This window comes from Periophthalmus magnuspinnatus, chromosome 16, assembly GCF_009829125.3.
Source record: "Periophthalmus magnuspinnatus isolate fPerMag1 chromosome 16, fPerMag1.2.pri, whole genome shotgun sequence".
Classification (NCBI taxonomy): Eukaryota; Metazoa; Chordata; class Actinopteri; order Gobiiformes; family Gobiidae; genus Periophthalmus; species Periophthalmus magnuspinnatus.
Genome location: NC_047141.1, coordinates 20,016,278 through 20,042,284, shown reverse-complemented (window position 1 = coordinate 20,042,284; position 26,007 = coordinate 20,016,278). Strand labels below are relative to the sequence as shown.

The 26,007-nt window shown below is 38.7% G+C and overlaps 2 protein-coding genes across 8 annotated transcripts in view; both read right to left on the bottom strand.

Annotated features, from left to right (window-relative positions):
• Window positions 1-960: 960 nt before the first annotated feature.
• Window positions 961-16,602, bottom strand: LOC117383807 (myelin basic protein-like). Of its 6 annotated transcripts, none has more exons than XM_033981033.2 (7): window positions 16,322-16,408; window positions 7,305-7,406; window positions 7,146-7,172; window positions 6,150-6,179; window positions 4,705-4,785; window positions 4,582-4,601; window positions 961-2,144 (listed from the first exon to the last, which is right to left on the bottom strand). In XM_033981033.2, exons 1-6 carry the CDS (start codon window positions 16,406-16,408, stop codon window positions 4,599-4,601), a joined length of 330 nt encoding a protein of 109 aa, XP_033836924.1. In that variant the 3' UTR covers window positions 961-2,144; window positions 4,582-4,598. The 6 variants fall into 6 exon arrangements, with proteins under 6 accessions (XP_033836924.1, XP_033836923.1, XP_033836922.1 ...); XM_033981032.2 differs by having other exon boundaries at window positions 4,586-4,601; XM_033981031.2 differs by lacking the exon at window positions 4,582-4,601.
• The window catches only part of mbpb (myelin basic protein b), a 40,334-nt gene continuing 30,856 nt past the window's right edge, over window positions 16,530-26,007 (bottom strand). For both annotated transcript variants that reach the window (XM_033981030.2, XM_055227766.1), the window contains exon 4: window positions 16,530-16,828. In XM_033981030.2, the coding sequence (XP_033836921.1) occupies window positions 16,530-16,828 (299 nt within the window). The remainder of the gene's footprint in view (window positions 16,829-26,007) is intronic.

The following is a 26,007-nucleotide window of genomic DNA, read 5'->3' as shown; positions in this document are numbered from 1 at the left end:
CAAATAGCTATTTTGTTGGAGTAAGTTGATGAGAAGTAGAGGCTCCCAGCTAATATGGTCAGAAACTTCAGATGATTCTTAAAATATGATGATATGGTATTTTAAAAGTCAAAATCATTTTATCCATTTTTTTTTTATGTATTTTTTTTTTTTTTTTTCAATTTTACCATTTTTCATTTTTCAGTTAATATGACATTGTAACAGGAGCCTCTTATTCTTCTCTCTTATCCTCTCTCACTCCACCCTCAAATCAAGATCCATATGAGTCAATTAAGGGGGTCATGGTGCTTCAAGGCTCTTCACAAGCTCTCGTGTTAACCTCTATCCCAGGTGTAAAGATATTGACTACGCTAGACCAAGACTAATGGATTTCTCTTACACTTTTTTACAACAACTACTACAACTAATGTTTATATTACTTTACGGTCACTAAGACCACTATGGTAACTACTACTAGTAACGCTTACTAATATTAGAAATAGTAACTGCAACAAATATTACTAATATTGCAATTCATAGTTTTTTGCAGTAACTTACCGACTAGATTACTTACTTACTTTACTTACTTTGTTTATTTAATCAAGATGTTTCGATTGGTATCTGGAAGCCATCAGTCTGAAAGTAGTGGTATTAGAAGCATTTATCAGGGGATTGGAGATAGTTTGGAAAGTGAACAGTGGCAGCTGAAATGTGTCGGTTTTAAAAACACAGTCCAAATTACACTAAAAGTCCTTGCCCTATAAAGCTGCACTAACCAATATTATAACATGTAGCTTTTATATTATCAACTCTGAAGCCTACGTGGACAAGTACCTATAACATCCTATCTGGGCTGGATAACACAATGGTTCATTATTCTTGTGTCTATTCTGCTATGTTTTGACCCACTGACCATCTCGATCTCTGTTGTTCTTTATTGTTCAGTGTTATTCACATGTGAGGACACAAAACACACTTCACTTGAGAAGGTTTTATAATTTTAATTTTTTTATTATCCGTTAAGTGGCTGGTCATGTTTATTACACTTAGAATGACAGGAAAGGATGGATTTACATTCATTCATTTTGAAAAACAGCACAGCTCAAGCACACACGGACATGAGAGAGACACAGATCACATACGCATTTTGAAAAGTACAGTACATAGTAGTAACGGTACTTAAATTGTATAAACATTTCAGTATTTCAACTTCCTCATTGGACAAAAAATACTTTATCAAATATAGTTAGTTACATAGAGCACCATGTTGAAAATGTGTTTGAAAAATCCTTTATAGGAAATTCGCACTTTGGTAAAAATCTTTTTGCATAGTAGCCAAACAATGAAGATACTGAACATACAATTAATTATATAAAACATTTAGGAGTACCATGTCGGGACAGGATATGTACAATAATATTAGTGTTTTATCCAGATGATAAATCAATTTTTTGGAAAGATTTTTTTTTTTTTTTTTTTATGTTTCCCAAAATTAATTTAGAAATTTTAGACAAACCCACTCAAGACTCAACGCCCTAACAACACCAACTACATAGAAAGACAAAGACACTTAACTAATTACAAAGGGATATTGACTATAATGGCTCTCTCTGCTTTGTAAAATTGTTAGCCAGAAATATTCAGGAAAAATTATATATATATATCTAGACACAGACACCAGACAAGACTTAAAACCACTCTTTGCTCAGAGAAATGCACTGGACATTTCTTCACACTTACAATAGGCATGACGGTCAAGTTGCGTAGCTTGTAACCGGCCTTTTAACCTTCAAATTCTCCAAGCACTTATCCACTGAGCCAGGCTATGTTAGAAAAATCCCACATTTACAAGAAAGTAAAGACGGAGATATTGAGAGAGCCATGGCAGGGGTCACAGAGGGGTCGTTCAGGCTGCACTTGTGAGCGGCTACAGGGCGTAATGAGACAATGGAGGAATTAGCATAACATGAAACAGATTGTGTCGCTAACTACCAGCCAAAACGGAGCAAAGTTAGGAGGTTATAGATCAATAGAAGGGTGTAAGTGCAGAAAAGGTAGTGACATTTGGATAATTTCTTCTCTGTTCCACTTTGTATGGTTGGGCCCGGTGGCACAGACAGGGTGGAGAGGCCTCAGCGTTTAGATGGAGATGCGCTCCGGCTCCCCTGCACAACAAGAACATCTTTTGTAAAGAGTGACGCACACAGCGGCAGCCCTGATAATGACGGTGTTATTAAATGATTAGTATATTCACCCTTAACTGTCCAGAGGCTTTTTGCGTAGAGCATGAATAAAACAGGCATTGCATTTTTTTTTTTTTTTTTAAATGAAAATGCTAAATTACATGTTTAGTGAAACGCACACTTGAAAACCATCCAATCTTCCAAATTAAAGTGTTGCAAATGAATAACCAAGGAGCCTGAAATGAATTGCAGAGGTTTGCGAATGTAAAGCTTTTGACAAGGAAGCTTGACAAGACAATATTGCTATTCATCGGATCTCAAGGTCTCAGCTCTCAGAAACAAATAAAACAAAAACATGATTTGACTGAAGGCAGCAGCGCATATATACAAACCTAATTAGTTTAATATAGACAATATTTTGGGGACTTGCAGCTCTCCTGTAGGCCCCAGACCATACTGTGGGAATTATTGTGGATGGCACTGACGTAATAACACTAGGGCACCTTGGGCAGTGTTCAGTTGAGTACCAAATATATTAAAGTTATCACTAAATAGTAAAATAGTGGCTCTGGTCTGAGATGTCTTCAAGTTTTACATTCTCATAAAATTCTCATAAAATGCTCATAACTGCGATTTATTGCACAGCTCCAGTCCCGCCCAGACCATCTCGATCTTAAAGGTGCACGGAGGAACATTTCTAGTAAAAGGTATGTACGCCACCTACTTTTCTCCATGACGATGCTATTGCTTTGCCAAGAGTGTTCCACAGTACAGCTTTACATGTATTTGTTTCCTTACAGACAAGTAGGTGCCATCATCAGGCCAAGTGTCTCCAAACAGCAGTAAGAAAAACACTCATAAGTAAATAAACCCTAGATGGATACATTACCGGAAAACGCCATAATGTAACTTAGATGTTCTTAAAAATCTCAATGAAAAAACAAACCCCGGGACTTGAGAAATGCAAACATCTCAGACAAAAAGAGACAAATCTTTACGGACGGCCAAAGTAGATAATCCACACTGTGCTGCTGCAGGCTCTGGGATCTTTTTCAAATCCAGTCAGTTTAGATACATTTCATTGTTCTCAAAACTGGGCAAAATATCAATATTGCGCAACAGAGATTTAAATAAAAACAATGATTAATTAACAGCTAATGTGGCTCTTGTGTAAATTGGACCACAATAGTTGTTTATATGCCAATTAGTCTCACACATTTCAAGTTGGATGCTTGTTCTGAGATGCTTTTCACCCCCACGTGGGTTTGCTTGGCTTGTTGTGGCTTAGTGACAACCGTTTAGCCTGTTTCTGATGAGGAGTCGACCTCGGGGAAATTTGGGTCTGTCTGTGGTGCGGTAATTACAAGTCTAACTCATTTCAGGTACAGTCAAAATGGGTCCCTAATTAAAAGCAGACTGGGGAGAGCCGGCAGAGCGTGAAAGCTGCCACTCCTTTTCAAGATTGATGTAAACAAATCAAGTTATACAACCCGGGTCTGGGATTATTACAAAATTCAGTGCCAGGACTTTCTCATTTACGATATTTTAAATGGGGATTAATAGTTATATTTTTCAGATGCTACCTCTATTTAGTTCTATTTAGTCTACCCATATCCATCTAAAAATACAGTGATTTCCACGTGTCCCTAGTGTACGAGGACGTCAGTTACACGTGATTTGTGCGCATATAGTTGACTGATTATAATAATAGGTTATGCATTAAACGTAGGAGTATTCATCCTTTGAATGGACCTTTCTCTATAACGAGCTTAAATGCAGATACTCGACAAAACGTGCCAACGCAACGTGACTCCTCTGTTTCAAATTAAATGGCTGAAACATGCCGAGGTATGACAACGAAACAGCAACACTGCTTTTAAAATAATCTATGTCTAAAGCGGATAGACTAAGTAACGTTATGATGGAAGGATTGCGTTTTCTTGAGTGACAGGTGCACATTTTGGCTAAAAAAAACCTCAAAACCAACCATATTGTGTTTAATTTTGTGATATAAAACAGGGAGACTACTTTGTTCATTCGACAGACATTCATTTCATTGTTCCATTGAAATCCCTTGTGTCATACGTTCATGTTCCAACATCTTAACTTGACCTACATTGGAATTAGTGCTGGTTAACACGAGAGCTTGTGAAGAGCCTTGAAGCACCATGACCCCCTTGATCACAGCCCCATAATGCATAATGATGTTAGTAAATGTGCATAAGCAATCACTGGGTGGCCCCCAGCCGATTCTCCTCCCAGCACATGATCCGGCTCTCCATGCTAGAATTAAGCATCTCTTGACCACTAAAAGCTCCGTGTTATTCTGCTGCTGCTGCCGTGATGGTGATGAGATTAAGATACTGTCTAAGTATATCCAAGTGGAGAGAGTTCCACTTGTCGTATGTCAGTTACTCACTCACTTTGCTGTTGTTATCACTGGAGCAGGGAGAAAGAAGGGCAAGGGTGTCATTGAAAATACCACAAATATATCATAAACCCAGGGACTATAATAACACTGGTACTACTATGTATATTTTACCATTTTGAAGATCCTAGTCAGGGTCCCTTTGCCGTCCCCTGCAGCGGCCTTCTTGGGTTTTGGGTGTGACTTCTGATCACCCTGAGAAAGTTAGCAAAAAAAATGAACGAGTTACTTCAATTACTTGTACTTTAGCAGGAAACACTAGTACTTTTTCTCATGTAGAAGTTGTGGTTACTGTTACTCTTGAGTAAGTCTAGGAGTGACACAAGCTTTTATGTTGACAATATTAAATATCTTCATTTTTTCAAACTGGAGTCATTTCTTGGACTGTTTTGTGATACTAAAATAACAGAGCTTTTACTTGAGTGTAATATTTGAATACCCATCACTGTGGCAATCCAGCAGGAACAATTCTATATAAGATTTCTTAAGAATAGCATATATTTTGGATTGCACATTTAGGTGGATTTCTAAAGTTACAAGAGAAGTTGGAGAACTAAAAACTAGCTGGTAATTGGTGAATTTCTCCCATGTCTCCTCTTCTCAGCCCTGGCAGCAAAGTCTAAATCAGATAAACGTCTTCACTAGGAGTGGCTATAGTGTAATACGCTGCAGGCTTAGTAACACTGTGCAGTCTCTACACCTACAAGCAGCACACTAATTAGTTTAGCACAAGTCTGTTTTCTTTCACCCAGTGGCATTTAACAAGATTTATTTACTTCCTTTGTGCTGATTCAATCAACCATATGCTTGGTGCTCTTTCGCGTTCACAGCATTTTATATGAAACGTTAATTAACCTGTCACAAAAATAATGTCAAATCAATTTGCCATGAAAAGTGCTTCCATATTTTTTATTCAGTTTTATGTGAAAACTAACCAGTATATTTATTGCTGATTTGACTTTTCTTTCCCCCCAGCGCTGATTGCTAGTTCTCAGATTTTGTCAAAATTGTTTAAAAATAACTTGGCCAATTTTGCATTTGATTGTGGCAATACTTCACAAATAAAAAAGCAACATTTTAGGTCAAATACTAACAACTAAGGTTAACTGGAGACCTTCCAGTATAAGACTATGGGCCTAAGGATGTGTACACCCCGGATAAATATTTAAAAAAATATAAAAAAATTGACAGTTTATGTCTTTATCCTTTTTTCCTTCAACTGGATGACTTCACACCATCTGAGTAGGCTTTCCTATATATACGCCTGATAATGACAGCATAGTTGACAAAGAGAAAAAGCACACGTAATGAGAAGTAGGATAACGCTTGTGTTATCATGAAATGAGTTATATGGAGGCAGCACTGTGAGAAATCTTCAAAATGGTCCATGCTCTGAAGCAAATGAGGCCATTACAGCTGATGTATGGGCAGATTACCATGGCTAAAGTGCTTGATGGACCACAGGCACTGATGGAAAAAGCTCTGAATCCAATCCCAAGTATCGCATCAGTTTAATTAGGCATGAGTTGTTGCTTTTTCTTTCTTAATATCCAACCTACCAGGCCTATCTTGGTGGCTAGTCCTCTCCACTAAGAAGAGAAGGAAAGACAAGCACACACACACACAAGTAAAAGATAGAGGGCAGAAAGGTAGAGATGAAAGAGCTTACTCGGTGCACAAGCAGGAGCACAGGGAGAAGTGGTGCAAGGGTCCATCCAGAAGGGGGAGGAGAGAGGACAGGACAGGGTGGGGGGAGGGGGGTAAGGCAAAGCACATAATCACAATGAGTAATAGCACAATTCAAGTGAGCCAAACACAATACACAAACACGAGGTCATCTTTCAGTTTTATCAGTATTTTCTTCACCTGTTGCAAAATTTGGCCAATTTAAAAAACTGCTCATAAAAATAGCTTTTAGATTTATAGGCTATATTTCATTGTACGCTGCTCCAAAGCAACCTTAAGTCATTACTTTTTTGGCTCTAAACCTCTATGGCCTTAATCTTATCTTGATAAAATGTAATTGAAACAGTCACGGGTCTTTATTCTCCCTGTTTACCCAGACTTACAACATGGTGTAGATCGATGCACGCAGAATTTAATCTGCAATTACACATTTTTATCACATTTTCATTAAAGGTGGACTATGCAACTTTTCTGCTTATATCTATGGAATGTTCTTAAGTATGGCATTAAACTCTCTAAGAAGATAATCAGGTGACCAAGCCATGAATACCACATTACATAGTGCACCTTTTATTATTATTATTATTATTATTATTATTATTATTATTATTATTATTATTATTATTATTATTATTATTATTATTATTATTTTACTAAATTCATGTATTATTATTATTATTATTATTGTTATTATTATTATTATTATTATTAATACAGTAATGGAATTATGTGTTTCAAAATACATCTGGAAACAGGTGCTAGAACAAATCTGCATTATCTGAATTATACTTCAGTGTCATCAAACAATACATTTTTAATTGTCTCCATCAATAAGAACTTCAATGTAAAACTGGTCAGATTGAACTCACCCTAGACTTGGGAGGGGCGGGGGATACCTGAGAAACAATTAGTCACACAAAGTTAGAAAGTCTGACAAACAAAGCCAAGAAGAAAGTGATCTCCACAATAGAAGCAAGGAACCACCAACCACTGAACGTCTTTGCTTTAAGTTATTCAGAAAGACTTACAATGCTACGGAGGAATGTGACCACAGCACTGTCTGCGCCCTTCTTCTTCTGGGAGGATGTGGCTTTCTGAGGGGCTGGGGACAGAGCGCCTCGGAAAGATCCCTATGGAACACAAACAAAAAAGAGATGCAATAGATTTGATCCGAGACCCTATGTGCGAGACGGTATACAGGGATCAAACAGGACTATTGAGAATGAAAAAGCATCATACTCCCCTGCTCTAGGATATAAACACAGCCAGGTTTTTATACACTGGATGTTGTTTTGACATATAAGTTTCAAAATGACAAGTATGAAATGTACTGAGAGATGCTTTACTTTGGATCAGTGTCAACAGTGAAGTAAACAGTTGTCAAGCTTTGCAATAAATAGAATAAAGGAGAGTGTGAGGAAACAAGAGCATACGTTTCATAACAGGAGAAAGATATGCTATTATCATTTGACCATTGTGTGTTTAAGAGATACAAATGGTTGCACTATTATTTAGCTCTATATGAAAACGTACGCTGATTTTATATGAATGCTACGCCTCAAGTGCGCGACGGTAGCTCAGTTGGTTGAACGTTTGTCCACTGATCCGAAGGTTAGCAATTCAAATCCCGCTCTCGAGGTAAACATCATCGGCTGAGCAGTCAGACCTACAGGTTGCCAGTGCGATTTCACCTCCCACAGATGAAAACCGTTGTTGTGTCCTTGGATACTTGACCCACCTCACCCCCAGTGTCTGCGTACACTGGTGTATAAATGTGTGTGTGAATGTGTGAATGGATCGTTGGTGTAAAGTGCTCTGAGTGGCTTGAAGGTGGAAAAGCGCTGTATAAAAATGTGACCTGAGACACTGCAGTTTGTCCATCACTATATAATATTTTGCTCACCTTTTTTATTTGGGCAAACTAGAAAAATAAGACAGAGGGAATAGGGGATTTGTAATGAAATAATTACAAAGAAATATGGGAGTGTGTGTGTGTCCCGTGGATTCCATTGAAGTAAAATATGAATAAATAACGCTTTCAGACAGTCTCAGTGCAAAGTTTTGGTGAGATACTTTTATTGTGTGCAGAATTGACTATTTAAACAGCAGATAGATTCGGCGCTCACAAAAGACAGTGAGGGGAATATGTGTTGAAATCATAAAACATATTTGGTGGTTTTCTCTTGTACAAACTTGCTTTTATATTGACTCCACTCCACATTCAGCCAGCAGTAAAATAGTTACTCCAACCAGTCTAATCTTTCTGACAGCCCGAAGATTGGTTTACGGCGAAAGGCTTGCTCTGGGAAGGATCTGATGTACAAAAACAATCTCAAATCAAAATTCAGGTCACGCAAGCACAAGCGAATTGCGTTGACCTTAAAAGACAGAGGACAAAGGGCACTAAATGTAATCAGAAAAGCGCTGGAAATAGGCAGTTGTAGGTTGTTCTGGTTCAAAGTGTCCGTGTCTTTTAGATGCCCCCCATACTTAACCTCTCCAAATCTGCAACTGCGTTTAATGGAAATAAACTCTACTGGCATTGATAAATATGTGTAGTGACATACGTTCAGGTAAATACAAATACACGGAATACTTTTAACACACTGCAATAGCCAATAGTCTTCTCTTCTTTCGGCTTCCTGGAGTTAGACGGATGCATGTCTGGCAATTTCTAAATGTCATAGGGTAGTAATGCAATCTGAGAGTGTCTCCACCTCTACCCCACAATTTGTTTTATGGAGTAGAGGAGACACCATGGGTCACTGAATCACTGTTGACCGAAGTTGTTGCTCAGATACTGCAATGAATTCAAATAAGACCTCAATCTGTTTGCACTGCAGCGACTTGGGAAATACGGTTTCCATTCACACTTAAAGCTCCTATATATTACGCAAAATTGACTCTTTACCTCCTTAAAAACATACCTGGGGTTGTGTTTTGTTTCATTCACACATGTTTAAGTAATCCTTTATTATTAGTCTGTCTACATCTCTAAAGCTCAAAATGCTTTGTTCCACCTTGTGATGTCATTTAGTGGTAGTTTTCAAGTTAACAGCTACATTTCGTCGTTAGTTAAATTCCAGGGTTGTGTTGGAGTTCAAAAACACGGTCGAGCACTTCCTGTATTACCACATGACATCACAAGGTGGAAAAGAGTTTGTTTTTTTTCCGTTGGAGTGAAGAACACAATAAATATGTTTGCCTGGGATCCAGAATACACACTTCTTCAATACTTTACAAAGGTCACCGGTGAATCTCCCCGTTTTCGAATGGGCATGATTGACAGCTGAATTCCTTCGTTTCACGTGTCACTGAAAAAACGAATCTGATTGCACGATCACGTTTGACTGAGCTGCAACAGAGGACGTGCGGACCAGACTGATATCAATGTATAGAAAAAATACAGAGATGTAATTCTGGATTTGCCAGGCAATAAATATGCAGGATTTGTGTGTTAAATGCCTGTGAATGAAACAAAACAGAACTCCAGGTCTCTTTGTGATGAGGAAACAACATTTTAACATAGATCAGAAAATAGCGTAATATCAGATAATTATAAGAAAGAGAAATGATACAACTTGCTCGATATAATCTATTTTTAAATGGCTTCTGTTACTCGCTTACTTGCTATAGAAAGTCCCTCATGGCAAATGGAAAAATACTTTTTCTGTATATTTCTGTAGATGTATATTGTGCATTATACAGAAATATACTGATGTTTTGTTGGTCTAGTTTAGAGGGAAGATTTGACTATTAGAAATTCATTAAAAAAAAAAGCCTTACAAAATAAATCAATACATAAATAAATACAATTAAAATAAAAAAACACTATATAATACAATTTAATATAATTTACTTTGAGGCACATAAACCAGGAAACAAAACCAGGCCTGCAGAAAGCTATAAAAGCCCAACTCATAATTTTTCTGATAGGAATACATGGCACCTGCTGCCCACGGGAGAACAAGCTCATTTCCACCTCCCGGCTGAGTCTAGTCTTTTAGATAATGTCGCCTTGCTCATACTTTTTATCTGACCCTTTAATGGAAGTGTGAGCGGGAGTTTTGCACAGTCCATTATCTCACATCAAAGTAGCTTCAAGTAACCAAAAATAGACTCCATTTGCAGACGACGATATTGCTATTGAGTCTATATCATGGACCAGCAATTTAGCAGACAAAAGAAAATAAGTTTGTCCGTGTGTTTTTAAAGAAAATTGTAGAGTGGACAACAAATTGACCATTTCCCATTGTTAAAAATATCCGTTTTTTGAAAAGCTTCAGTTTCATTCTAGCGTGGTCCATAATGATGCCCATTTGCAAGCGTGCGTCATCCTCCTATGTGTTTGATAAAGCCGTGTTCTGGTTATAGTGGCGTATTAGATGAACACTGAAAGACCAAAGACTGGTGCGTCAGAAGTAGTAGCGTGTAGCGTGTTATTATTCATTATGTTTCACGTTGGGAGGAATTGTGCTGTTTTGCCCATTTTCAAAATTTGATCAGCAAAATGACTTCCAGATCGACTGAAAAAAAATAAAATAAACACAGGTTAATCAGATGTTAATGTGATATCTTAAAATGCTAGGAAATATAATGATAACTATTTAAATCATCAGGATATCATAGCAGTGCCCTTTAGACTTTTTGATTGAACGAAAGTGAATAAATAGGACACAGGTGCAGTATGAGCAAGAGGGAAAAAAAAACAACCGCAGCTGGAGCATTTTAATCTTTTTGACCTGTCTAATAACATTATGGAAAGATTGAAACTTGAGTCACATGAGTAATACAATCCATCTATCTGTGTGCGTAGCCTTGATTTTCATAACCGACACCTCAGTCCTGTGTTGGTTCTCATTTGAAGCCTATAATTCACTGGGTATTTGCCAGGCACCTTAAGTAACAGAGAAAGCAGACAGGTTCATATATATATAAAAAAACAAAAAAAAACAATAGATAAATAAAAATATATAATGGCATTCGTGCTTCATCAACTGCAACTTGGATTTGTGCCATAAGGCTTTTGTTGACAACTTGTACGTCGTCTTATACACAAATTTCCTGCAGCAGTTCAGCTCTAATTTAACTCTCAAAGATGAAATCCTAATAGGAAACGTGTCCTCTGCCTTTAACTCGTCGTTCAATGCTGCATATACTACCTGTGACGAGCAGATCCTGTCTCATAGTCAGGGTACTTAGCTGGAAGTCTGTGCATGTTTTAGGGTGTTGTGGGTTTAAACGTTTTCGCCAGTGATGACCTGAAAGTACTTCACTTCCCTGACCAAAAAGCTTTAAGTTTGTGGGAGATTTTACTTTTTTTGCTCACACACACCACTGACTTTCACAGACTAAACATCTTCCCTCCAGCTGGTGTTGACAGCAGCCTAACTGTATGGCTATGACTGGAGCTGCTCGTTTCTGTCGCACTGAACTGCTAATTACCCCCTGAGTTCAGCTCCCAGCAACACTTTGGACTAACAAATGTATATGCAAAGTTCATCTTCTACTAAACTGCGTAGGCTGCCTCCCCTTTGGGCATTATTCTCAACACAACAGAATTGCGGGGGAGAGGACCGCTGGCATTCGCTATTGTTACCAGCTTTTTAACTGACTCACTGTGCCATCCTTCTTAGACTTAATGATGGAATATACACATTAGATACAAAGCCATTCAGAGAATAAAAGATTCAAGGAAATTGTGTTATTTTTATGCAATGACAAATATGCAAATCTCATTCAATCCAATCTTATCAAAACCGGAACGCTCTGAAAATGATTCTGCCAAATTTGACCATGTTGGGTAGCTTAGTGGCACTGCTGAAACACTGAAACAAAGTCTGGCTTCAAATCCTGCACTATCGCCTGCCTACAGCACATTTCCTCACAAAGTACCTGTCGCTCAAAGCTGTTTGTTTTCATTATGGTGCTAAAGCAATCATTTTCTGGGTCAGCTTGCTTGGCTGGATCAGTTTCTTGAATCAAGAAACTGGAGAATGGGAATGCCTTGTGAGTGATTGTAGCTTTTCTGAATCAAGCTGATGTTGGGAAGGTTGTATTTATCGTTGGCAACGGTCCATAAACAGTAAACAGAGAATTAACCACCTGTGTTGGGACAGGACAAGAGCTAGAGAGCCATAAAAGTGATGTTAAATGACAAGCAAAACATTGTCACGCTTTAAAAGATTTAGTTTTGAAGATCATTTGGTTTTTCGTCATTTCTGGGATGTGTTTCATTGTATTCACAGCATTTGCATAATTAGAAGTACACTTGTTAAAAATAAATAAATAAAACATGAACGTCCTCTCCAATATTTATGCAGTCTTTCTGGTGGAGAGTCTCAACTGTTGCAATGGAGATGTTGCTTTTCTTAGAATGTTCCACAATATATTTATCTGTCTTCTTAAGAGAGGCATAAGGTGACCAAGTCAAGTTACAGGTCAAATAAGTGTAAACCCGTGAATACTGTGGAACCCTGCACAATAACATCTCCATGGAGACAAGCAGCTGCAGAACCCCTCCTCAGAAAAGTTACACAGTGCACCTTTACAGCATTTTACCAGTTAAATATTGAGCAAAAAAATTATATTAATAATTATGGCTTGTGATGAGGATATGTGAAGACAGCAAGATCACCATCGACCCTTACTTTCACCGAAGTAATTTGGATGCACACTTGTAAAACCTAGAACAGTTTTCAATAATAATTTCTATAGTGTAATGAAGCTGTAATGCTCAATCTGTCCAAAGAATCCAAAATGTTTGTCAATGTAATTCATGAGTTAGCCATCTGCTTTTCAATTTGTAGAGCACCGCTATGAATGTTCAGATGTGTTTTTGTCTTAACAACTGGACAACTTTGGTCAGTCAGTCATCCATTTCGAAACAATATTCCCAGAAGATATTAGATACTTTGCTTTATCTTATCCTTGTGTTTGTTTCATTCAGTGCATAGAAAATATGTTAATACATCTGTAGTTTATATCTTAAATTTATATCCAATCAGATGCAAGTAGCCAATCTATATCCGTTCTTTCAGAGTCTGTGTCCTCAAAACACTGAGCTAATTTAAGTTTATAAATCTGAAAATGTTACCAATTTAAATATTTCTGCACCAAAAACTTGCAGATTTTGGCTAATACTCATGTGTCAGTACTTTTAGCATACTCAAAAATACAATATTTCTCAGACCAATTAATCCATTTGCTTAATCTTCACATTGGTCATGGTGACATCTGACTACATTTAATTTAGGATTAGCATTTTTCAAACTTTGAGGTACTTTAGGGTTGGACTGACATGACAAAAGAAGCCAAAATGTTTAAATCTGTCTGTTTCTGTAGCTCACTGTTGCATGATGTTTCCATGACTTTCAGGAGCTGTTAGAGGAGTCATTAAAAGCTTGGTTTAAATATATGAATACACTGTTAGCCAAACATCTTAATAAAATAAAATAAAACAAAAAAGCCATAAAAGATGTTGTTAAAGAGATTTAATCAAGCAGTAATAATAAACACTAAGAACAGGATCAGGTTAGGAACAGCGGATACAAACATATATAGACAATTACAAGGCTTTTTTTTTATGCAAAGCTGGTTTTAAACAATTTTCCAGAGAATGTGAACCTGAGGTGAGCACGGAGATATTTGGGAGAGAGCTTCCTCCCCTTAAAAGACACTGAGACTGACAGTACAGTTAGAAGTTCTGTCAAACACAAATTGTACATCAGTGATTTTGTCTGCCATTCATCAGATGCAAATTGAGCTAGAAGATTTTCACATTTTGAATGAAAAGCGTATTCTTATGCAAAGCTTATTTCCTTTCAATAACAAGATAATTAAGCTTTTAATTAGAAATAATCAAATCAGTGATAGGATGTCAAAAACGAGTGGGTTAATTTGCATCACAAAACTGAGATATCATTTTTTTTTGGGCATAATTTCACTTTGACTAAAGAACAGCTGTTAGCACATTTTCAAATCAAGGTCAGAAACAAATGTTAATTACAACCAAGAACTCTAACAACCTTAGAATATTTTTAATCTTGCAAAAAATGTAAAAGTAAACTAACAAAAGCATGCATTTTTAAACACACAAAATAAGGGCATGGTACAATACTGTTGTGCAAAGGCAGAAGGCGGCATCTCCAGTTCACATAATAGTAGAGTAATACAGCATATGCACTGTTGCCCATGAAATATAGTTTGCATAATACACTGCAATCACTATTAATATGCTTGTTAATCCCAAAATATAATGCAGTTGTTATATTTTATGTATTTAACTGATCTCTATCCAAATCAAATGGTCATAGTTCAGTCCAATGTCACATTTTTCCCCCTTAGAACTTTTACAATAACTACAAAAATCTACATTCGTCCAAAAGTTTGAAAGTTTTCAGTTTAAAACACAGCATTTTACTCAGTTTTACATGGGGATTGTAAATTAGTTATTGTCAAACTCAACATTGATTTGTTGTTGTAATTTACTATGAATGAGTCACTGAGACACAGATACCACATTTTGCCTTTGTGCAACAGACTATAATTTCAGTTTTTTAGTAATACTGCAGTGATGGAAGTTTAAAAACATATGGGAATGTTGGTGGACAAACAGATTGACAGGCAGGTCAGGTTCAAAATTAGGCTAAATCATAACTGTCTCTAAGATGAAACGTCTGGAAGCTAAAAATGTGTTTGTTTGTGAGGTGGAGCGAGCCTGTCAGTCTTATCTGCAACAGCAACACTAATCATTAGAAGGCAAATCCACGGTGAATACATAAACATAGATTAAACAACTCTGTTCTTTTCTTACTAACAACAGCATTAAAGTGGAGAGCAGCAGACTGTTTTCCTGGCACCAAAAATACTGCAGCAGAAATTGGTCATAGCCTCAGCTATGTAGTCAAAAATCACAAGTTGTTCTGACATTTCCCTGAACAATCTCAAAATAACATTTCGTAAGTTAAATGACTGATTCTGGTAAAAGCATTTGCAAAAATGTTTTTTTTTTCCTGAATTCTCAACTGTGTTTCATAGTTGAAGTAGGCTGTAAGGCATGAGGGAATGCATATTTTTGTTCAGTATATTTCAACTTTTTTCATAACTCTTTATTGTTAACAAAAATATGAACACAGAAACCTTAAAATATTCTGTTCTTAAGCTTGAGGTTGATGGCTTTCCTCACACTGCAGATATGGAGGTTGGATTTTCAATAATAGACTTTGGGCTTTAGCTAAAACATGCTGTTGTAGCCATAAAGTTTCAATATAATTTCAAAATAGCTGAGCGCAAGCAAATCCCGCATAGAGGGCAGTAATTACGGGGTAAATTTGCAGCCAAAGCTACAGTATAATGTGTGCAATTAGCCATTTAGAGGATCCCAAAACTAGCTCAAACGTCTCTCTGTATTCTCTTTTCAAATTAAAGCGTAGTAAAGTTTTACTAAAGCAAAATAGTATTTGGATGTCTTGCACTTTCTTCTTCATATTCCCAGTGGCTTTCTATCACTTGTAATGGCGTAGTGTTCAGCTGAAAACCATTGGCTGTTTCATCATAACCTCTTTCAACAGGGAACTAAACAATTCAATAGTAAGGTGTATCTACGAAGAGTTTCACCAAAAACACCATCATGATTCACACTGGGAAAACTTTTGCGATCTCATTAGGAAGTACCTGAAAACAACTACCGGTATGTGCCAAACTGCTCTTTTATACTCGAAAAACTCTGCCACAAAACACTGCCAACATTTACTTAAGACTAAAGCATTTTCACAATAAAATTCAACTCAAAACAACATTGCTACTCGTGTCAGTACCGTTCAAAATTATACAAATATGAATTATATAGAAAATCAGTAGAATGCATTCGAAATGATTGAATTAAATGCAACCCCGCCCCAAGTCGTTCAAAGTCCAATTATAACATCTTTGTGGACAATGTCTTGGCAGCTTGGGAGTACCATCAAACATAGACAAAATTTTAATTTACAATAAAACTCAACAAAACTGAGAGTGATCAGCAGGTGGTGTCCCGCTACCTCACCTTGCTCTTCTTCTTTTTGTCCCCTCCAAAAATCTTTCCAATGTGATCCAGGACTCCAGGGTTCTTCTTGCTGCTTGCGGAAGCCATGGTGCTATAGTAGTAGTCTGTTTGTATTGGTCAAAAGTGGCTTGTTTTGTCTCTTAAATAAAGAGACCTATAGCGGAGGAGGAAGAAGAGAGAAGCGAGGAGAGGGAGGGTTAAGCTAAGCCTACTCTAGGTCCTGTTCTGGGCTCTCCGACCCGCACTCCGAAGCTGCTCCGCTGTGCTCTTGGATGGTCTGCAGCTCGTCCGATTCGGAGGGTCGCTCTTTGAAGGTGTTGTCCTCCCTTCCCGGGGCATCTCGGGAGAAGAGGCGGACCAGGTGGGGGCGTGGCGTAGCTTCGTCAGGGTCAGCTGTAGTCGGGGGGGTCCCAGGCGGATGGGGGCCTTCAGTGCCCGTGGAGTCAGTCACCGCCGGCTTCTTGGAGATGCAGCCATTGTTCTGGTTGGCATCTGCCTCACACAGGCCTAGGCGAGAGACAAAAAGGGTCATCTATGGCACACAACACACTGTACATGAGACAATGGGCTCTCTATGTGCCCTTGGTGTGCTGCTTAGAATTGCAGCTAGCATTTTTCATATTTCAAATCATCTAAACTTGCCTGATGGAGAGGTATAACTTAAAATATTTGCAGACCACTACTTGATTGTCTGTCACTACCTTGTCCATCCCTCTATCCCACTCATAATGGGCTGAAGACATAACACATTGAGAGCGTTTTCTAATTAGGGTTGAATATTTATTGAACTTAATAAATATTGTCTTTTTCCGTATTTCTCTAACAACCTCCCCTTTCCCCAGAGAGATCATGGTTTGGACAATCCAAAAATCAAATGTTTATGCTGTTTTGCAACTGCACTAGCTATTGTGGCCCCATCACCCCCCAGTAGACTACAATGTACTGCTCTACGTTATGGTAAAGGAAGTAAAGTGTATTGAGGGTATGCCAAATAACTGCAAGGTAGCAAGACACAGGCAAACCCAAGGGCACAGGGCAGTTCGGGTTATTGCTTAGAATTGTGTTTCTTTCCATCAGGCCTATCATCTCCACTATCAGCGGCATGTCCCAGCATATTGCACCCATTCATTTAGTAGCAGAGCTATTCCTCAAACGTCTACAGTTGACAGCTATCCATTAGGCTCCCACTGCGGAGGAGAGCATCCAGTGCATTCCTGCCCTCACACAATCTCCTCACTGTGCTAGCAGAAATGGCGATGTGCTACACCAGGGAACTTGCATGCTAATATCAGCCAAACAGTGGGCTTCTTGTTGAGTGCCACATAGTTATGACAGAAAAAACAATGGTGCTTGTGTCACAAAAATAACTCCTATAAGTAAGACTTTTCACCAAGATGCACAGTGATACTTATCGGGTTTGATGCGAGCTGGAGTTGTTATTGCAGAGAGCTCTACAAAGGAGACTTCCTAATATAATGAGTTTACTTTTTTGCATCAAATTAACAGAAATCTAAATGTGAGTGGATAAGCAGGTCTACTCTTAAGGGCAGATGCTAACCTTTTAAAAACAAGTTCAGGTGGTCTTTGATTCCTGTGAGACAAAAGACAAAAAGCATGTACAGGTGATTACTTTGGGGGTTTTTGAAGACAAATTCCATATACTTAAGGGTCCAACTGTGCACTGTTTCTGTCTGCATTAATGTCATATCATCCCCACACTGACAAACTCACAAATCTGGTATATTTGGCAGGTGTTGATATGATAAGATACACTATATTGTGTTGTAGTGTCCCATGTCTGTCTGTATTGGAGGGTGAGTTGTTTTTAATCTCGCTGTGCATGTGTATGGTGTGTATAGTGACAATAAATGCATTCTATTCTATCTAGTACACTGCATGAGGCCTCACACTGTGAGTAACCATGAGACTTAGTGATATGAAATATGCACAATGGGTTGTTGAGTGAGTAACACTTCTAGATCATGTGCAATTTCTGATGTTATTAAACCAAAATGGGCTTATCTTCACAGAAATGCATTCTAAAATGATCCTTTTAAAATGATCACAAAAAGCCAACGATTAATATTTGCAGTTAAAATACTCAGCTAAAACAGAATCTTTGAACAAGCCTCACCTCCTTCAGCAGTGGCACCGCACAAAACGTGCCACAATAATCTCATCATTACATGTACTGTGTATTAGGTCACTTGTAAGTGGTATAAACTTGGACAAGAGTGATCCTCTGCTAAAAAGTTAAAGATCGCATTTTGATTAAAATATAGAACTTTTGCTTCTCTTGATGGAAAACCAATTCAATGATTGAAAACAAACTGGGAAAGGTACAGTTGTAATTAGTACATCATGCATCAATCCCTTTGTCTTTAAAACTAATAAGGACGCTTTTGACACCTCAGCTGTGTCCTCTCTTTCTCGTACCATTTGACATATTGCGAAAATGTGTTTTCCATGCACCTTGACTTGCATACGTTTCCCCATACTCACACATTTACTCTGGTACATCCTGCATTCATTGTTGTTACAGTAAACATAAATAACAGTGCTATACAAACACAGTTGGTAGATTACAAATGTATTACATGCTGTGTGCACATGCCTCTCCATTGCCATTTGCGAAACTCTAAAATATACAACTCACAATGGTAACCCATCATATTACACTAACTATTATTTAGCACACAATGCTTCTGTCAGTGGAGGTAGACTTGGATCAACACCTAGAGGTAATAACAACTGTATTTTTGATATGTTTATATTGTTATGTGCCATCCACTGCAAAATGAATCAGTATTTCTTTTAGCTGAATTTGGTAATGGGTCATATCAGGCTAAGCAGCATATCCAAGGAACTATGGGCCTAAGGCAGGCTTACATAACAAGGCAGAGTCAACACAGACAACCAGGTACTCTCATGGACTGTAGCGGGAAGATATACACATTTTTCAGTAAATTACAGAACCCTTTAATTAACAGTTATTTATTAACTTGTACAACTGTACAATTGTGGCCATACCGGCTTATCAAGGCCTGATCTCGTCAAATCTCAGAAGCTAAGTAAGGCCGGGTCTGGTTAGTACTTGGATGGGAGACAGCTGGGAATACCAGATGCCATAGTGGGGTGCCAGTGGCAAAAATCCTTAGACAAGGCACTTCACCCACATTACCTAATATGAATGTGGTCTGTTGGTGGTGGTTGGAGAGAATTACTGTGCAGATTGGGAGCCTCGCTTCCATCAGTCTGCCCCAGGGCAGCTGTGCCTACATTGGTAGCTTACAACCACTGAATGTGGAAATCAATGAATAATGCACTGTAAGTGATTTAGGCAAAATGTTCACTTTATCGTTTTATGTTGTTGAAAATCTGAACCCACTAAGTTGATCTGCAAATTTTTTGTAGCATTCACTGTTTTGTCACTGACCTTTTCTTTGCAACTACAGTCCCCGTTTCTCACACCTGTGTTTCATGGGTGCTGACAAAACTCTGATAACTAGCCCTACTGTTTACAATGCCTGACTCAAACTGTGGAGATGTGCTAATGACTGAAACCACTGGCAGCTTTACAGGTGCATTATGGATGTGTCTAGGGACGTTTTTTGCTGGGCCTCTTGATCAGTGAGGATGACACATCGAACAGGTGACCCAGGTGTTGGTGTTCTCAGGCTAATCACAACTACTCTTTGGTCTGTCCTGCAAAACAAATCCCAGAAGCTAATTGTGTGCCATAAGTAACGCTTATAACAATAAAAAAATACTGGTGCTGTCAATTAATTATAATCGTGATTAATCGCATGCTTGTCCAGAGTAAACCTGCGATTAATCACATTTAACTTGACAATTTTTTTTAATGTAGGTTTTAATAACACATTTAGATTTTTAATAACGTATTTACCATCATTCGCTTTTCCTAATTACTTACTTTACTAATGCCTTTATTTGTGAGCATAAAGACTATCTACAAATGAGTTTTGGAAATAATACTGTATATCTAATATCTGCCTAACTGTAATAATGTGAAGCATTATGATCATTGATATGTCTTATCATTGTCATGAGCATCGATTCATTTAAATACTGCTGTGGCTCTACTGCCAAGTGTTCAACAGTAATGTGCTCTGTCACTGTTTGGCTCTTTTACAGTAAGAGTCTTGCTACAGTGGGAATATACAGAGACTTTTAATATGTAAAATCCATTAAGGAAGCATTAGCCTTGACAGTTTAAACAGCAGCCCTTTTAGAAGTTATCATACTTTTAGACGGCTATCGTTTTGGTTATTTTCAATGATTCGAGAGGACAGACTGCGCATATTGTAGAGATATGTCAAGGGAAGGCAGCCCTTAACAGCCTTTTTACAATGCATAGAAAGCACACATTGCTCGTATCACCCTCTCCTGCTGCGAGGCAAACACACACATGCCTCTTGTCCTCTGATGTCTTTGTGGTGGCACTTCCGGTTAAGTTCATTCATTTGAATAGAGAATTTGATTATTCTACTGGGGGTCTTCAACGCCCATGTGGATAATGACAGTGACACCTGGAGGGGTATGACTGGGAAGAACAGCCTCCCTGATCTGAACCCGAGTGGTGTTTTATTATTGGACTTCTGTGCTAGCCACAGTTTGTCAATAAAGAACACCATGTTTAAGCCCATCAGTGCACGTGGCACCAGAACAAACTAGGTCAGAGGTCGATGATCGACTTTGTTGTTGTGTCACCTGACTTCTGGCCACATGTGTTGAATACTCAGGTGAAGAGAGGGACAAAGCGGATCACCACCTGGTGGAGAATTGAATCCGCTGGTGGAGGAGGAAGCCAGACAGACCTGGCAGAACCAAGCGTACTGTGAGGATCTACTGGGAACGTCTGGCAAAACAACAAAAATGGCAACATGGACTTTCAACTCCCTCCAAAGATTTTCTATGGGGTTGAGATCTGGAGACTGGCTAGGCCATTCCAAGACCTTGAAATGCTTCTTACAAAGCCACTCCTTCGTTGCCCGGGCAGTGTGTTCATTGTCATGCTGAAAGACCCAGCCACCTTTCATTTTCAATGCCCTTACTGGTTGAAGGAGGGTTTCACTCAAAATCTCACGATGCATGGCCCCATTCATTCTGTCCTTTACACAGATCAACTGTCCTGGTCCCTTTGCAGAAAATCAGCCCCCAAGCATGATGTTTCCACCTCCATGCTTCACAGTAGGTATGGTGCTCTTTGAATGCAACTCAGCATTCTTTCTCCTCCAAACACGACAAGTTGAGTTTTTACCAAAAAGGTCTATTTTGGTTTCATCTGACCCTATGACATTCTCCCAATCCTCTTCTGGATCATCCAAACGCTCTCTAGTAAACGGCAGACGGGGCTGGACATGTACTGACTTAAGCAGGGGGACACGTCTGGCACTGCAGGATTTGAGCCCCTAGCAGCGTAGTGTGTTACTGATGGTAGCCTTTGTTACTTTGGTCCCAGCTCTCTGCAGGTCATTCACTAGGTCCCCCAGTGTGGCTCTGAGATTTTTGCTCACCGTTCTTATGATAATTTTGACCCCAAGGGGTGAAATCTTGCATGGAGCCCGAGATCGAGGAAGATTATCAGTGGTCTTGTATATCTTCCAAGTTCTAACAATTGCTCCCACAGTTGATTTCTTCACACCAAGCTGCTTACCTTTTGCAGATTTAGTCTTCCCAGCCTGGTGCAGGTCTGCAATTTTGTTTCTGGTGTCCTTTGACAGCTCTTTGGTCTTGGCCATATTTGAGTTTGGAGTCTGGCTGTTTGAGGTTGTGGACAGGTGTCTTTTATACTGATAACGAGTTCAAACAGGTGCCATTAATACAGGCAACAAGAGGAGGACAGAGGATCCTCTTAAAGAAGTTGTTACAGGTCTGTGAGAGCCAGAAATCATACATATTTTACCAAGGAATTTACCAATTAATTCATTAAAAATCCTACAGTGTGATTTCCTGGATTCTTTCCCCCCATTCTGTCTCTCATAGTGATGATGAAAATTACAGGCCTCTCTCATCTTTTTTTCAGTGGGAGAACTTGCACAATTGATCGCTGACTAACCTTTTTTGCTCCACTGTACTTAACTTGCTAGCCGCCACGTTCCAAATAGAAAGTGAGCATGGGCGCACTTCCTCTGTCATCGACTGACTGATTCAGCTCCTGTAACTGCTGCTTTCAGGCTTGCTTAAAATGTTCGTATTAACCTACTCTACATTAGTCTGGTATTTTTATTTTGCTAGTGTGTCCGTAAACCAAGACGGACACACTAGCAATAACAGACGGAACATTAATAACAGACAAATCAGCCACCTTCTATCCCTGAGGTTTCTCCTGCTAATGTTAGCGACAGGTTTGATTGACAGCATTGCTAAGCACTCGTTCCCTCTAAACCAGTGGTGCAGGTAGGAAGGGACATTAGCGACCGCTATGAATGACATCAGTTTATGTGTCCTCCACTGGCCCATGCAAGCACACACACAGAGAGCAGCGGATAAGAGGACCAAAACCTACAGAATCAGAGGGAGCAGAGCGTAGTTTGACCCGGGACTTTGTGACCAAAATTAACTTGTGATTCATTTGCACTTAAAAAAACAAAAACTGGTAAAATGACTTTGTATTAACACGATAAGAGCATGCTAAAATTGACAGCCATGAAAAAACACATAAAACACTTCAACATCTTTATGAAGAAAATACATGCAATATCTTTAATTTCATGTTTCATCTAGTTTGGTCCTTAGGGACGGTAGAACAGACACAAGGGAGACATTCACACACACATTCATAGTAACTGACGATCACATTTTAGAGTCATTTATTCACCCAGCACACATACTGTCAGTCGAAGGATCTATACCTCCTTGGGTCGATCAATGCCACTGTCCTTCTAAAGTTTTCAGCCATTATACATGACAGAGCGGTCTTGCCCAAAAACACAACAAAAGTATTTCGGTGTGGGAGCTGAGATCAAACCATGACAACCTGTGCAACAGTGGATTGCTCCACCAACAATGTTTATGTGGGGAGCGGGGTTTGAACCACCAACCTTTAGATCAGATGATTAACACCAACTGAGCTACTGTCGTCACCTGCTGCACAGCAATAGAAAAATGTGTGCCATGGGTAATATAATTTATAATATTGAGGGAGTACAGAAAAAGGGCTACATCTCTCATTCTAACCTCAATGTTTTTTTTCCCACATAAAGTGAACATATCTAGGATTAAGGTTTGGAAAGAAGTGAGCTTCAAATATTGGTGTGGAGCGTCAACACAATAGCTTAAGGATGAAGTGTGCTTTTGTGGGGAGTGGGTCCACACAACAGCCGGAACAATAGTCCATGGAAGTCTAGCTAATGTGGTATGACGGAGACAGCAGGCAGAGAAATAAAACTGAAGGACGAGATGTGCTGCTCTGTTTGTCTGTTGTGTTTACCGAGGAGATCTGGAAGACACATAGGTAGTAAACACATAAATAGTATAAGATTTGTCCATAAAGTGTAACCATTAAAATAACAGCTTGAGAGGGAAAGTGGAGGGCTTGAGAAGTAGTCTCAGATTGCAAGATCAACATTGTCATATGAATGTTGCTTTTAAGCCTGGAGCATGGCAAAAAGGGTAAGGGTGACATAAGGTCTATGGACTGGTGAATTATTTATCTGACCAAGTATATACAACCACTTTTTGACACCTTTATCCATTTGAGTCCTCATGTTAAACAATGATAAAAGAAACATGTCTAAAATACACTGAATATATGATCTTCCTATCCACTGCTAAAACAACAATTCAGAGCTCTACTCATTCTCCCTATTAACTTTAATTGTTATCCCTGTACTTACGCCATACTTTTTTTTTTCTGGGCAAAAAAAGAGGCACTGAGATAAAAGACAGAATATAATGGTCTAGCTGTTGCATATAACATTATCAGTATGCTCTTTTGTCACATCTTTCTTCCAGACGTTCACGGAAAGGATTCAAACCCAGCTTTGTAAACAACACTAAGGGCCAATTACCCAGCAGTGTGGAGCACAGCAGAGACGGAGAGGCAGGGGTTCCATCAAAGTGCACTGGCTTCACTCAGCTGTCTCCCTTCATAAATACTAAATTTTATTTATGTGCACATACCCCCAGGGTCCTTAAAGCCACCTCACAGGAGCAGCAGAGGTAGCAGCATCAACTTATTAGCTCAAAAACACACAGGACTTAGGTAACACACCATTTCATCTGACTACAAAAAGCCAGTTTTTTAGTTTTGCATAACAACGAGGTCAAATCAATAAGGCTGTAAGGGTAACACTATAAGCATCAAAGTGTAGTGGTTTGAAGTGCAGGGCCAAAAAGAGTCTATATTGATTATGCTTCATTCATACTATGGATAAGACAATATACCTGTGGAAGACATTATCATGTGACATAACAGTTTATGTGAGAATGAAGATTGTACTATTATTTTTTTAATCATGCAATGCCTTCGTGGGTGCAGCAGATTTGGACTGGGAGGGACCAGTAAGTCTCCAGTATGAACAAAGAGGGCTTTGGGGGAAAAAAGGTTGGGGACCACTTGGTAGAAGATAGAAATGTCATAGTTAAAGTTGTGGTGAAGGTAAAGTAAAGAAAGTAAAATCAATATTAAATCATTAATTGTATTGTGTAAGAGTAATTATACTGAAAACCAAAAGCTACCAAATCAACATCGAAGTATGCAAGCTGTGGGCTCAATCTCCCCATTTTCCCTCCTCTTCTTCTGATGTGAAGAGGATGTGTAACCGTGCATCTGGGACAACAACAAAGATAACAGTGGGATGAAGCACGGGAAGCATTTTTCTGAAAAACCATCGATAGTTATGTGGCTGCGCACCAAACCTCCCACCAGGCCCCTCGCAATTCCTCTTCAGGCAGAATCTGAGCACCCACCAGCTCGGACCGAACAGCCCCTCTCTCTGTCTCCGAACCCATCTGGCATTCGGGACATTGTTCTGGACCAGATAAGAGCCAGAGAAGAGCCACTCCCTATTTCTAACCCAACACACGTCCATGACCTTTTGAGATATACATTGATTCAAGGATGACGTGAAAAAAATAGCTTTCCATCTGAAGAAATCAAAAGAAAATAGGAGAGAAAAAACTAGTTTGAAATGACAAGGTGCAATACAGAATACAGAAGTAGCAACTTTGAATAGATGAGCTATCATCCCATTGAGAAGAGATTGCCAAACAAACCCAGTTGAACCATTGCAATTGATGTGACAAAGTAAACCGTGACAATTCCATTTTGAACTCCAACAACACAACAAAAATGTCCTGGGATACATGACATCAGCTTGAAAACAGTAAACATGCAAACACACCGAAATCAATGCATAATGGCTACACTTTGGAATTAGAGCTGGTAAATGAATCACTATTTTTTTCCACATTAAATAAAGTTTAAGTAAGCATAAACCATTTCAATATCTCTTGCTTTAAAAAATACGCAACACTAACTTTAACAAAATGGAGAGATTGATGTTATTTGAATACTTAGCTAGAACAAGAACGTAAATCAATACTGAGATTAAAAAAGTATTAAAATGAATGCCAGTAATTTCCCCTAACCCACATGTGTCAAACTCAAGGCCCGTGAGCCAAATGTGGTCCTCCACATCATTTTATGTGGCCCTCGACAG

What these genes read in the sequence shown, in the direction of transcription:
- LOC117383807 (XM_033981031.2), bottom strand. Translation starts at nt 16,408, where the DNA reads ATGGCTTCCGCAAGCAGCAAGAAGAACCCTGGAGTCCTGGATCACATT. An exon ending in TCACATTCCTCCGTAGCATT is followed by an intron (nt 7,173 to 7,304) that starts GTAAGTCTTTCT and finishes ATTGTTTCTCAG; the next exon opens with GTATCCCCCGCCCCTCCCAA. An exon ending in CCGCCCCTCCCAAGTCTAGG is followed by an intron (nt 6,180 to 7,145) that starts GTGAGTTCAATC and finishes TTCTCTTCTTAG; the next exon opens with TGGAGAGGACTAGCCACCAA.